This window comes from Symphalangus syndactylus, chromosome 4 (assembly GCF_028878055.3).
Source record: "Symphalangus syndactylus isolate Jambi chromosome 4, NHGRI_mSymSyn1-v2.1_pri, whole genome shotgun sequence".
NCBI lineage: Eukaryota > Metazoa > Chordata > Mammalia > Primates > Hylobatidae > Symphalangus > Symphalangus syndactylus.
Window position 1 is genome coordinate 85,105,656 of NC_072426.2, and position 14,094 is coordinate 85,119,749.

The 14,094-nt window shown below is 41.9% G+C and overlaps 1 protein-coding gene across 23 annotated transcripts in view; it reads right to left on the minus strand.

The window, feature by feature from the left end:
- Positions 1 to 6,973: 6,973 nt before the first annotated feature.
- MAPK8 (mitogen-activated protein kinase 8) overlaps positions 6,974 to 14,094 on the minus strand; it is a 135,587-nt gene continuing 128,466 nt past the window's right edge. For 12 of the 23 annotated variants that reach the window (XM_055275391.2, XM_055275397.2, XM_055275393.2 and 9 more), the window contains one exon: positions 6,974 to 11,447. In XM_055275391.2, coding sequence (XP_055131366.1) covers positions 11,302 to 11,447 — 146 coding nt within the window. In that variant the 3' untranslated portion in view covers positions 6,974 to 11,301. Of the gene's footprint in view, positions 11,453 to 14,094 lie in introns of all 23 variants that reach the window. The other 11 variants (XM_063638082.1, XM_055275399.2, XM_055275401.2 and 8 more) reach the window with 1 other exon arrangement.

Here is a 14,094-nt window from a genome sequence, read left to right on the forward strand (position 1 = left end):
TGGTGCCTTGTTAACTGGCTCATTTTTCATGCCGCGCAATACAGGGCACAATACAGGACCGCTCCTGTTTCTCCAAGGGCTAGGCGCCCCCTGAGGTATGCCCCTGGTTGGAATAGCACAGGCATTGTGAAGTGGGATGTGAAGCCCCCTGAGGGGCAGCAGCCTTGTGCTTTCAGCTGTCTCGTCTGCATGCTCCAGGTGGGATGCCTTTCTTTACTTCTCCCGCCCCCTAGCCATCTGGACCTCTGCAGCCAGTTTCTGTCTTGGGAGGTCCCCTGGGCTTTCCACCATGGCCCTAGCTCTGCTCCAGGGCCAGAGCCTGAGTGGGAACCCAGCGCAGGTGCTGTGCTTGGGCAAGGTGTGGGCAAGTGTGGCCACTCTACAGGAGGGCTGAGCCAAGGCCATGGGAAGCGTCTGTTCATTGAAGGCTCCATTAGGGCAAATCCCTCCAGAAAGCCTTTCCTACCCACAGGGCACCCAGGCCAGGCCCTGCTGGAGCTCCTGGACTGTGCTTCAGGAGGCAGCACAGCAGCGCCTCTGGGCCCAGCAGTGTCAGACGGCTGTCTTCACCTGTTCCCCTCACAGTGTCCTGATGTGTGGCTGGCACCTTGCTGCCCCTGAGCAGTAACCTGCAGGGGTTTGTTCAGGGAGCAGTGGTCACCAGAGCGCCCAGTTTCTGACCACAGCCTCTAGAAACGTCCCTCAGGCCCAACCAGCTCCACCTAGAGTCAGGTATAAACGTTGCCCACACCTGATGCTTTAAATGCCAGGGGCTCAGTGCTCCCAGGAAATGCTGGCTTCCTGTCAGGAAGGCAGGCCCGCAGGGCGAGGCAGGCAGGGCAGCTCCCACAGTGTGGCCAGCTACCCATTGTCTCCAGGCAGCTACTAGGGGCTCATCCACCAGGAGACGGGCACCTGTTCAGGGCCCTCAGCAGCATCAAGCCCTGGATGCCAGAGCTCAGGAGGGGCTAGGGAGAGTGGCGTCTGTCTTTGCTCGGCCACTGACATGGCGAGCCAGCTGTCTGGGTGATGGGATTTTTCCCTGGGGTTGAGATGCTGCCCTCCCCTCTATTCAAGGAGAGAGAAGAGAATACGAGGTGACTTTGAGTCCTCACAGCAACCCAGTGAAGTAGAAAATTGGCCCTATTGTCCATATTCAGAGGAGAAACGGAGGCTGGGAGAAATTGGGTGGGAAGAGCAGTGCGTTCTGATGACCCTGTTGAGTTCTTTCTCCACAGCCATGGAATTCTGCTGATTTTGACCTGGAGAGAAAATGCTACCAGGCTATCAAAGGAGCAGAGGAGACTGAAATGGGTTTCCCATGATGAAAGGAAGCTTGTCTGTCTGTCTCAACCACTAATCCTGGCAAAGGCTTAGGCTCCTGCCGAGTCCCCAGTAGGGATAGGAGCTCATGAATGCCTGAGCCACATCGGCCACCTGTTGGCCAAGTAGGATCTGCAAATGGCATTCTTATCTCAAAATGAATTGGCATGATTATTCAGTTCTGTTCTCCAATCTATGTAACCAGCACTGGGCATCTTATCTGTAAAACATCTGACTTGACTGTCAGGCACACTGAGTGACAGAGGCTGACCTGTCGGGGGGCTCTAGTATCCCCACCACTACCCACTTCTCTAAATTGAGTTATATTTGCTGAACCTGGTCCCAAACTGACAGATTCCCATTGTACTTGTTATTGTAATTACATCATTTAATATGAAGTAGACTCATGAATTACATGAATTATGAACATGAAAAGGTAGGGAATTGATTCATCAAAACCCTAGAATACTTTAGACAGACTCAGTGGAGGCACATTGCTAAAAAATATTGTCAAATTAAGTATGGATTAGTGAAACATGCAATAGCGAGAAATGGGAAGAATCTGGGATTCTGCTCTCAGGGTACTTCAACAGTGTCGTAAAACTTGTGTTTGACTTTAAAGAAATACTGGAAATTGTGAATGTCTCATACTAAAAAAACAAAGAGTTGGCTTATGTTAAAAGAATAACAAATGAATGTACATGTTCTTTAAAGTTAAAATACAATTTTAAGGGTATGTGTGTGTGAGAAACAGAAATAGAAAGAAAAGGAAGATTCCTTGTCTTAATTGGCTTTTGAGTGATGGACCAGGAATCAATCTTATTCCTGAAGGAATTTCGGAATGGAACCCATATATCCATGTTTCCCTGGTCTGTGGGTAAAAATGGAGTCAGTAACGTTTCCCGGACTCTCTCCCTCTCCTTTTGATGCAGAACCCCAGGCCCCTGCAGAGCCCTCCCAATATCCTAAGTAATTATCTCACGGGTGTCTTGAGTTCCCAGCTAAGCAGCCGTGACATTGCCACATACTGCTGCTGCGTCTCTTTATTCCTGCCTCCACCAAGAACCCCCACTTGTGCCAGGATTGCCATCCTTTTCTACCAGCCACATTGCTACTACTTCTGTCTCCCAAAGCAAGCCCCGCAACACTTGAGCACAGGGGTCTCACAATGTGTTGCAGTCTGTGAAGTGGGGTAGGGTAGGATGGGGTCATGAAAAGCCCAGCAGGGGCCAGATACTGAGGGCCTATCGCCCATGGTGAGAGGTTATTTTTATTCTAAGGGAGATAGGAAAGGATTTGAGAGCTTTACATTAACTCACATGAATTGACTTCCATTTTGATAATGGGAGGGGAGAGCGAGCGCTTTTGAAAGATGGGAACTCTTGAGCATGTCTGTACACTGCTAAGCATGACCCAAATGACAGGGAGAGAGTTGCAGGCAGGTTCATAGAAATGCACAGCGATCTTTGAGAAGTCCTGAAAAATGCCAAACATGATTACCTTACATAGCATCTCCCAGAAGCTTTTGCGCAGGAGATGTTTTTATTCCCATAAAGCTTCTCAAGCAGAACAGCAGGGATTTTTCCCTGGGGTTGAGATGTTGCCCTCCTCTCTATTCAAGGAGAGAGAAGAGAATACGAGGTGACTTTGAGTCCTCACAGCAACCCAGTGAAGTAGAAAATTGGCCCTATTATCCATATTCAGAGGAGAAACGGAGGCTGGGAGAAATTGGGTGGGAAGAGCAGTGCGTTCTGATGACCCTGTTGAGTTCTTTTGCCACAGCCATGGAATTCTGCTGATTTTGACCTGGAGAGCAAATGCTACCAGGCTATCAAAGGAGCAGAGGAGACTGAAATGGGTTTCCCATGATGAAGCTTGTCTGTCTGTCTCAACCCGGACTCTCTCCCTCTCCTTTTGATGCAGAACCCCAGGCCCCTGCAGAGCCTTCCCAATATCCTAAGTAATTATCTCACGGGTGTCTTGAGTTCCCAAGCAAAGGCTCTGGAACCTGCCTGCCCAGATGCGGATCCTGCCCCTGCTGCATGTGACAAGCTGGCTTGATGACCCCACTCCAAGACAGCTAAATCTCTATGCTATCTGGGCATTGGGTCTTAACACAATGGTTTCATAAATCCCAAGCCCCTGCACTCACGCCACAGCTGGTTGAAAAGCTCACCAGTTTAGGAAACCAGCAGCAGCTGGCCCAAAATTCCTGGTAGAGACGTGTTTTTCTGTAATTATTTCCTCTTTCCCTTCTTTCAGTGAGCTTTTGATAAATGTCTGTCCACTGTGGTAAAAGAAGACAAGGGGCCGGGTCTGTGGTAAAAGGGGACAAGGGACTGAGGAGTAGAGCACTTCTCTGGGCCCAGGCCTGGTGGTGGCTGTGGCCGTGGGGATGGGGAGCCTCGGGGTCAGCACATGGGTTCATTGGCTCAGCTGCACACTGGAGGCGGGTGGGCGGTGGGCTTCAGGTTTTAGAATATCTTTTCCTTGCGACACATCAAATAGAGGGAAACCCAGCACTTGGTTCACATCAAACTCTTCTGGGTATGTTTGCCTAGAGACATAGCTGCCATTCCAGCAGACATGAGGGACAGATGCTTGACTTGATGAACCTGTACACCAGGGTGCTGAGCTGAGCCTGGTGCCAGTCAGGATGATAGTGGCAGCCAGCACTCAACCGAACGCTCGCCACCCCCTGCCCTGCACGCACACACCAAATCCTCCCAGCAACACTGCCAGGTGACATTAGGCTTCCCACAGGGCAGATGACAGCCCCAGAGTTGAGGCACTTGCAGGGAGTGAGGCAGCCAGTGAGGGCAGGATGCTATGTGGGTATTTGGCACCGGAGCCCATGCTCACATCACTATAATATCACAGCGCTGCATGCAGTGTCCTTATGTCACACTTTGAGGGCCATGAATGTTGCATTTTCAGAGGACAGAAATGGTGTAAAGGATACGCTCTAGTCATTAGCTTACCCAGCCCACCATTTACGGAACACCTACTTGCCAGGTATTATCTCCAGTAGGACAGGCTCTTCCATCCAGGGGATCCCAGTGTGAGGCATCAAGAGAAGATGAGAAGACAGGGTGCTGTCAAGTAACAGTAAGAGGCATGGCTCAGCCAGACTGACACTTGTCCGAGGTGACCTAAATTCTCCATCTTGACTAAGCTCACCTGGACCCGCAGGACCCAGTAGACCCCAACCTTTCCAGGACCCTGTCTCATAAAAACACATGTGCCTGGCCGGGCACGGTGGCTCACGCCTGTAATCCCAGCACTTTGGGAGGCCAAGGCGGGTGGATCACGAGGTCAGGAGATTGAGACCATCCTGGTTAACATGGTGAAACCCCGTCTCTACTAAAAATACAAAAAAATTAGCCGGGCGTGGTGGCAGGTGCCTGTAGTCCCAGCTACTTGGGAGGCTGAGGCAGGAGAATGGCATGAACCTGGGAGGTGGAGGTTGCAGTGAGCAGAGATCACGCCACTGCACTCCAGCCTGGGTGACAGAGCAAGACTCTGTCTCAAAAAAAAAAAAAGGGGGGGGGGGCTTTGGCTCCTCCCTTTGAACTCTTCTGATCCCTCAGTCTACTCCTCACTTCTCTCAAGACACTGTCATGATTTCTTCTTTACATTTCCATCCGAGTTTTCAGTCCTTTTCACTACCTGCTTCTCCACTCACTTGAACTATGCCCCACTTGCACTTCTCCAGGTAACTCTATAAAGTTTTACATGTGGTATATCCAACAGGAATCTTTCCACGATCTTCCTCTGTCCACAAAATGATACTAACAAAAATAGTGCAAGGGCCATACAAGCAAACAACACAGACCTCACAAGAAAAGAAACGATTGGAGAGGTCTACGGGCAGGTGAGGGAGAAAACCAATTGTTCCCTTCCTCCCTCTCCTGGAGCGGTAAGTTGGAGTTGATGCCATACCTGACGTGCATTCTGTCATGGACATTTCAAACTGAGATGTACAAATTGCAAAACACACTGCATGTATTTTCCTTGCACCATCTCGTGTGCTGCCCAATCGCTGGGCTCAGCCTTCCCCCAGGTCCAAACGCTAAGCTTGGCGACGTCACCTATGTCATGGCAATACATCTAAATGAGTCCCTTTCTTCCCTTCTCTCAGCTGGGTATCTTCGGCCATCAGTCACCAATGTCCACACCTCCAGCCTAGCTGCACTTGCTTCTCTTGGCAGTGACCGTCCTAAAACAAGGGTCAGGTCATAATACTCCTTTTCCGCCTCAGAAACTACCATGGATTCCTATCACCTACAAAATAAAGGCAATTCTTGATATTTTCAGGTCTGATCCTCAGCTTGTTTCAATTCCAAACTCCAACGTGTCAGTCTTCTCTCCCATTTCTCCCTGTACCCACACCCACGCCAGGCCGTTCCTCACTGCTTGCCCATGCACTCACTTAAATCTGTTTGCTTTTCCTTCAGCCTGGAATACTCTTCTCCAAACCTTCTTTATGCCAAGGGTCAAAACACAGTTTCTTTGTGAAACTCCTCTCATTTCCTCTAATCAATCCCTGTGGCCAGGTCCTTGTTCCTCCATATACACCATTTCAAGACTCTTGTCATCCATTTTCTATTTCCTACTCCCAGCTTCTGGCACACATCTATATCACTTGTATGCTTCCATTAATGGATGAAATTAAGTACATGTTAGACAGAAACCTAAAATTTACAAGGCATATTTGGAGTATCTTTTGGTTTCAAATGAAGTCCAAAGAAATACTGGTATAAAACCTTTAACAGCTAAAAAAATTTTTCTTAAACCACAAAATCACCACAAATCAATCTTCACTTAGATCAAGTTAATAGACCTTTCTAGGAACAATACTAAAAAAGGAAAAAAAAAAGTACCTAAATTAACAAGAATGAATTATTCTACTTTACAACTGGTGAAAATGAAAAAGAGTAAAAACAAGTTTATTCTCAACGTTCTGACACTTGCTTCTGCTACCGTTTCTCCTGGGAGGCCTCTCTATGATGGTGATGAAACAGCTCAGCAGCCACGCAGCTGATCCAGCAGCAGCGGGCAGCTAAAAGACCAGCCCCTTCCTCTCTGCTCCTCAGAGAAGGGCAGTGTGAGTTCAGGTGAGGGCAGACAGCACGGTACAAGGGTTATTTGGAGCAGGAACTGTGCAAGACGGAGTGGCGTCATCACAGCAGCTGGGAAGGTATTGCAGGAACCCTGTATTCCCACACAGCAGCAGACCCAATGTAGGCAAAGAGGAAGTAAGCATGGCAAAAGTTGGAAACAGTCAAAGCTAAAACCTCTTGCTTGTTTTGAAACAGACCCCAATTTTAAGTACTTATTTTTGCCAAGTGGTCACGATGGCTGTTCTCTCATACGTCTACCAAGAACTAGGTTAAGGGCATTGAAGCAAAGTTCCTTTTTTAGATAAAGTTTATCCAGCAATTTCAAACACCAGAAATCCAAGACCAGATCAACCAGATAATCAGGGTGATCGTTTAGGCTCTTTACAATCTGTACAAAATCCAAATCTAAGAAAACTGGCCCTAGCAAGACCCCTTTTATCCCAATCCACGGATAATCCTAAAATTGCCAAGAAAAACTTTACCACAAACAGATTTTGTTTTCAATGAAAAAACTCTTAATTTCATAATTTTCATACCACTTTTTTCTTTTTTATTTAAAATATTATAACCAATTGACATACTAGATGACATTGTTTACATTCCAGTGGTGCATGTTTAATGACTAGGGCATGAAGGATGAAAAACCACAATAATGATCTCAGCATTCCCTAAAAAGTGCCCCATTTTGTTTTGTCTAGAGGAAAGGAGAGGGAACGCAACACAGGGAAGGAGAGGAATGGAGGAGGAATGACATCGCAGAGGGAGAAAAGCAAATGTCAGTCATCATACTCAGGTTTCCAGGTGTGACACCCTGCCGACCAGGATAAACTGTAATGAGAAAATAGATGTCACAGTCCAGGGAGACACGTAATTCAGTCTAACTTCATTATTCAGCTAAAAGATTAACAGCTTCTCAAAAATATACCAAATATTGGGCCTACAAAAGTAATTTATTTCTTCGTAAAATTTTTACTAAGATTTACTCCTTCTGTAAAATGTAAAGAATGGACCGATATCACGAGCAGGTTTCTACTTACAAAAACAGTAATAATGTCAACGAGCACATCTAACACAATTTTCCAAGATACACAGTTAAAGATTTTACATGTGTCTCTTACTGATGTAAGGTATATACTTTACATACTTACTGGTATTGTGTCAACACTGGCTAAAAAGTATTTAACACAGATTTATAATTCACTCAGTAAAGATCTAACAGGGCAACAGCTTACTTGGGAAAGCATAGAAAATTAGTGTGAGGTAGTTCAATAAAAACCTAGTTTAATTTGTAAGTCATTATGAGAATAGAACATTGTGCAAAATTAATCCACAGGTAATATTTCTCAGAAGTTTCAGTAACGAAGAGAATCTAACTTGAAATGGCCAGAAAGTGTTACTGTTACTAGACTCTCCTTAAGAGCACTTAACGAAGAGCAGTCAGTTTGAAATTAGGACTTCTGTTTTCCTTACGAGTTTTCTAATCGTACCCCAAACTATACATTTCTGCTTCAATGCCCTTTACCTCTTCATCTTCTTGCTATTAAGGAAAAATTAGTTTCCTTTGATTCCGTAAAAACCTAAGAGAGATCAGTAGAAACACAGTGCACACAAAAATGCAACACGATATGGAGAGGCAACATTTAAGAGGGCTGCTAATGACAGAATGGTGTTTGGTTTACCTACTGGTAAGAGAAGTTTACTGGTGTCATGGGGCTTCATGCATCCACTCTATAGCTAATATGTAACTAATGAACAACACTCACAAACTACAACAGCATTTTTGAAAATATTCTGTTTTAACCTCAAAATGTGCAGGCGAGTGCCTAGGCAACACTGAATAGTTAAGTCTTCATATGTGTAGCAGATACTGGCCAATAGTGTAAACCAAGTCTTATCTGTAACCAAGGAAAGAGCTTCACTTTCCTGCTGATTTCACTATCAGACACTGATGTCCTCTTCCCTCCATCTTTTAGACAACACAGCAGGATTAGCATAGAACAGAACAATGACAAGGCTGGCAGGAAAGAATGCTTCTTTGCACACCATCAAGCTTCTCTGGATTGTTAAGGGGGTTGTGTGTAGGCTTCTCATTTAAGAGGCTGGTGTTTCTTTTAGAAGTCTAGCATGAACACACTGTGCCTTTACCAACTTGGAAGAGTGCACGTCAGGAACAATTCGCAGCCAAAGGTGCACGGCACACTGAAAACTGTTCAGCAAACACTGTGACAGAGTTGGATGCTCTATTTGCGTATAGTATAACTAAGTGATCCCCAAAACACAATGGTTTTACAAATGGCCAGTATATATTAGAGGGAAGAGAACAGTAACCAGGAAGACATAGGTACAGAATTAGCATCTCTTAATCTATGAAGATAATAAAAATCTTGGTCAAAATTACTTTCTGATAGTAAGACAGTGAGTATATTAAGTATATAAAATTGAAAAATCAAAATTATAGAATAAGAAAGGTGGTTTCACACAAGTACTACCTGATAGAAATGTTATTTGTAACTTCTCTTGGAAAAAAAAATGTTTAAGATGCTTGAAGGATTCCAAAATAAAAAGAACCAATACATACATAGCTTAACAAATTTTAAGACGAAAACTGTATTTAGATGTAGTAATTTAAAACCTAGGGCACACAACATTTAACGAAGAGACCTTGTTTTTAGGATATAATTTGTTAAGTATTTTAGTTTACACTAAGTAATGAGAGTTTGTTTTCTCTGAATTGAACTGAACATGATGGTTGGCAAGCGGCAGCTAGCGTTTACAATAAATGATACAGACACACACCTGGTTTTCCTTACTTAACCAAAATCTGTATCAATAGAGATGGCTTATCAGCAATCAAACATAAAATAGGAGAACCTTCTGAAAGCACGTCTGCTGTGAAAGTGCAACAGTGACATAATCTATGCTACAGAAAATACAGCTAATTGTGAAATTAATATAAACACACTCATTCTCAAATTTCTGCTAAAATTGTGAATCCAATATTTTCTGTCTACAATTCAAGAGGTGTCTTAAAACTCTAATTTGCCTAATCAAATTAATGCATCTTGTTGTATTAGAAAAGGGACTGATAAAAAGGCTGGGAGGCTAGAAATATGACTCAAGCCATCAAAAACAAACTTGCTATTTCAAAGTATATAAAAAAGCTAATGTATTTTAATCTTAAATATTGCACATTAACAGTGATGTAAAATATCTCACTCAAAAAGAATTTTGCACTAATATATGAATAAAATGCCAAGCAAATTTTCAGACAATTGCATGTTGAGCCGCACCTGTTCTTGCTCCTGTTGGTCACGAATTCCAAGAGGCTTTCTGCCTAGAACCTTGTTGCTTATGTGAATATGCATTTCCTAGTTCATTACATGAAATCCCTCTTGTTCCAGAGATAATTTAAAAGGTGCCTGGGTCTATTACAGACAACGTATTTCAGAAATAACGAGACTTCAAAGACATTTTACTTAGGAAAAGTTCAGTAATAGAGAAATAATTCTGCAGATAGAAAATGTAAACAGTTAACATACACTTGTCAGGAGCAGCACCATTCTTAACACTACTCGACATCCACATTGCGTGTTATGCTGAAAATCAGGTATAAAAAAATAAAAGACTCAGACTAAATAACCACCATTTATGCCTGCTCTGCTCAATGTGAAGAAACAGTCCTTAGAAAATGATATCCTATATATGGCTGTGTGCTACTATTTTCAGATGAACGGTATATTGCTCATTTGATACATCACCTACACAAATCTAGGTAGGCTTTGGAACCTCCCAATAGCTAGTATAAATGATTATGCTACAAGTAGAATCAAATGGCCAGAAACACCAGAACAACTGGTGCTCAACTGACAGACACTCCAAGTAACAGGAAACCGGAAAGGTCCAAGGACCCGAAGCTGCAGGAAAGGGAAAGACCCGACTCTAGAACATTGCTGGGACCTACAGCCTGAGTAGATTAACTCAGTGTATACAAAAACAGGCTCGTAGCTAGTAGAAGTGAACCATCTGTTTATTTGCATTGAAATGTATTATTCATGAAGTATCCTCTTGACTTTATGTGATCATAAACTTTGAGCATGCCACAAATTTGCAGAATACACCATATTCTTTTTACTTATTTTTGTTGGGTAGGGTGGGGACATAAGGTGGTGGTAGATGCCCAGCATCTTCAAAGACATGCTCTGAGTTATTCTGCCATTTAGATGACGGGGCTTTTGTCAAAATTAAGTAGGATTGCCTACCAATTCTTGTAACTAAACTAGGATTGGCAAGTAGCAAATATTGGAGGTCTCCTAACACGTTCATCATTTACAGTAGTTATTCCTGAATATAACTGGCTACAAGTTATTTTCCCTCACTCCTCTGGGGTTATTTCATTGATAAGCACATAACCCTGAAGGATAGTATCATGAACAAAACATCTGAAATAAATTCTAATAAAAAAACTATAAAAATCTTAAATAATTCATGATATAGGCAAGTCACCACATAATAGTTGCTTTGATAAACAAAATCTTACAAATTCAGTTAAAAAAATCAGCAGCATAAGATAAAGCAAATATGCAAAAAATTTAAACCATGATAAAATAATTAGGTTTACATTATACAGTTAATTACAGCAAAAAAATACAATACAGTTTTGTTGCTGTTTTGAAACACAACTTAGGTTTTAAATTACATCACTTGAAATTAAAAAAAATAAACTACTTTACTACAAAATGAATTCTACATTTTTTGAAAAATCACTCAAAAATAAGACCACTGAATTGTTTTCAAAGTAGTTCTATCAATGACTAACCGACTCCCCATCCCTCCCACCCCCCCATGGCCCAAGTAGTCATCTACAGCAGCCCAGAGGCCCAGCTGATGCTTCTAGACTGCTGTCTGTATCCGAGGCCAAAGTCGGATCTGTTGACATTGAAGACACATCATTGACAGACGATGATGATGATGGATGCTGAGAGCCATTGATCACTGCTGCACCTGTGCTATGAGAAACAAAACAGCAAATCAGTTGCAGACAGTTGCAGATCAAGCTACTTGCACTGCATTGACTGCCTCCAGTGGTAATTTTTTCTCTTGGGTTTCGAAGGCTCACTAAAAATAATCGCAAATGATATCCAACACACTAACTTAAAAACACTCTTCATTGACAGCTATGAGGTGAGAATTCTGAAAATGTCTAGAATCGTGGAGTCCTATCCTTTCAATGAATGTGTTTTTCAGTTTAAGACAAGAATTTTACATCTGAGCCACATTTAGAAATGGTCCTGCAGCAAGATCCATGAATGGGCTTCAGGGTATGTGTGAATACTGCTGATAAAACATGCAAAACTGTCTGTAATGCCTTTTTTTGGACAGAGGATCTTAAAGGACTGTGTAACTACAAAAGTTAAAAGCTACTTCCCTATAAAAAAGTCTTTATAGCTTCTCATTAAAAAGGAAAAATTCAAATGATTCAAATTTGAAACAAGATGTACTTCTGGCACATCTTGTTTTAAAGCAAATGCCAAGACAAGGAATAAAGTAAGTTTAACAGGAAGAAACCTCAATTCAACTGCCCCAGTTTACACGAGGTTATGGGACATGCCAGTGTCACTCAAGTGGCCTAGTTAAGTAAACTTGGGTCGTCTTCTTTCTACTCTAATACTTGATAAGTAGAAATATGGATTTATTAAATAAAGTAGGAGCAAACAGTTTTCTTTGCCGAAAGTATTACCTAACAAGCATTTCCTGGATTTTAAAAAGTAACAGGAATACCTGAGCTCGAGACAGAAATCCTCTCAAGGGGATTGGTTTAGGAAGGGGACAGGAATGACTTACGCTGGGGGATGAAGGATAGTTAAAGGTAACTCATGCACTAGGCTAAGTACTTTCGAACCACATGAACACTAAATAAGGGTCATTCCAAATTTGAATAATGCAAGTTACTTAAAAGTTCTCAAGAATACATTTATGAAATAAAATCAATGGTCTTCAAACGGAACACTGAGCAGAATTTCTGAGGGTGAGGTTCAGGCACCCAAAGATGCTGAAACCAAATGGGATGAAAACCACTGCTCCTGAACCCAGCATCTGTATTTGAGATCATCCCTCCATTCTGTCCAGATGAGCAATAAAACACTTCAATATGAAAAGTCCTCTGTGAGCTTTTCTTCAAATGCAAAAAGAAAATAGGCAGTGTAGTGGGAATAGGAAAATCTTTAGGGAGGGGACTGGGATACAGAAAGGAATGGAAGGAACCACAAGAAACAAAGCAGGTGATGGGAGCGGAAACGGAAGAGAAAAGCAGGATGAGTATTTCAGGCCCAAGAGATGAGAAGTATAAGAGGTGATAATCTCCTAGACCCAAGAAAGGTCCATTAGCTTCCCAGTCAGAGTGAAATTGAGACAGTATATTCTTTTTAGTTCAATCAATACTTGGAATGAGCCTTTTCTGACTGAACAGTATATCTGTGTACCATACATAGTACACAATGGCTAGTTTCTAAGACTTGTTCTGAAACATTCAAACCATAAAAGGGCTCCAACATACACCATTTTTATATATGCCTCTAGTTCAGGGTCTATTATTTTATCCAAATGTCTTAATCTGATAAAAATTGACTTTTAAATGCATTGTTAACTTTTTAATCTAAAAATCAAGTACTTAAGGAAAAAAAAACACACTTGTTTTCTCTTTAAAGCTATACAGTAAATTCTCAAATATCTGAATGGTAATAATATGGAAAATCTTTAGTCTCAGGTGGGTCATTCCTCTCTCAAGTGAGCCTCTATACACTCAAGGCAGGCAAACTTACTTTACTATTAGCCAAACCAAAATGAAGATAGGAAGGCACTCAACAGGGAAAAAGAATAAAATTCCTTTTAAAAATCAAGTAGAAATGGTACTGTGGTTATCTGGTATTTTGATTTACCAAACACTACTCCTTCTGTTTTAGTACACAATCAAGAGCAGAATATTTTTATAACAGCTTAATTTACTAATACTCATCTTTGCAAGCTATAACTGAGGATCCAGGAAAAGTCTAGAAACCTCAATTTCTATCTTTTCCACTGACTTATTTTGTGATCACAAGCAAGTGTTGGACTAAGATTCAAATTAGTCACTTAAAAATTAAGAACAAATACAACTGCTCTAACTCATGAGATTATTACATTTACTCAAACATCTGGCACTCCAGCTGTGCCACTCACTTGGACAGCATGCTAAGGTATAAAACTGTCCCACATAATGAACTTTTCAAATCCCACCTGAGCCTCCATCATGAACAATTCAGTTATACTACCACTATATAGCAATACAAAGCTAATTAATTACACAAAGCATTTATAATAGAGCTTTAAATTTGTTATAAGTAAATTGTAGAGAAAAGGCCATTTCCAAAATAGGTAAAAGCGGTCAAAACCAATTTATATATTCAACAGGATCTACACTATAATCTGGATGACTGCATTCTTGATCAAAGATTTAAAATATACAACTCTAAAATATATAACCAAAAATGTCAAAGCAAGCCACAAAAAATGGCTTAAACAATTGTTTATAGTAGACAATGTCACTATAGTTTAAAAAACCTTACCCATATACAAGATGCTAGATACAACATCTATTTTTTTCCTCAAAAGT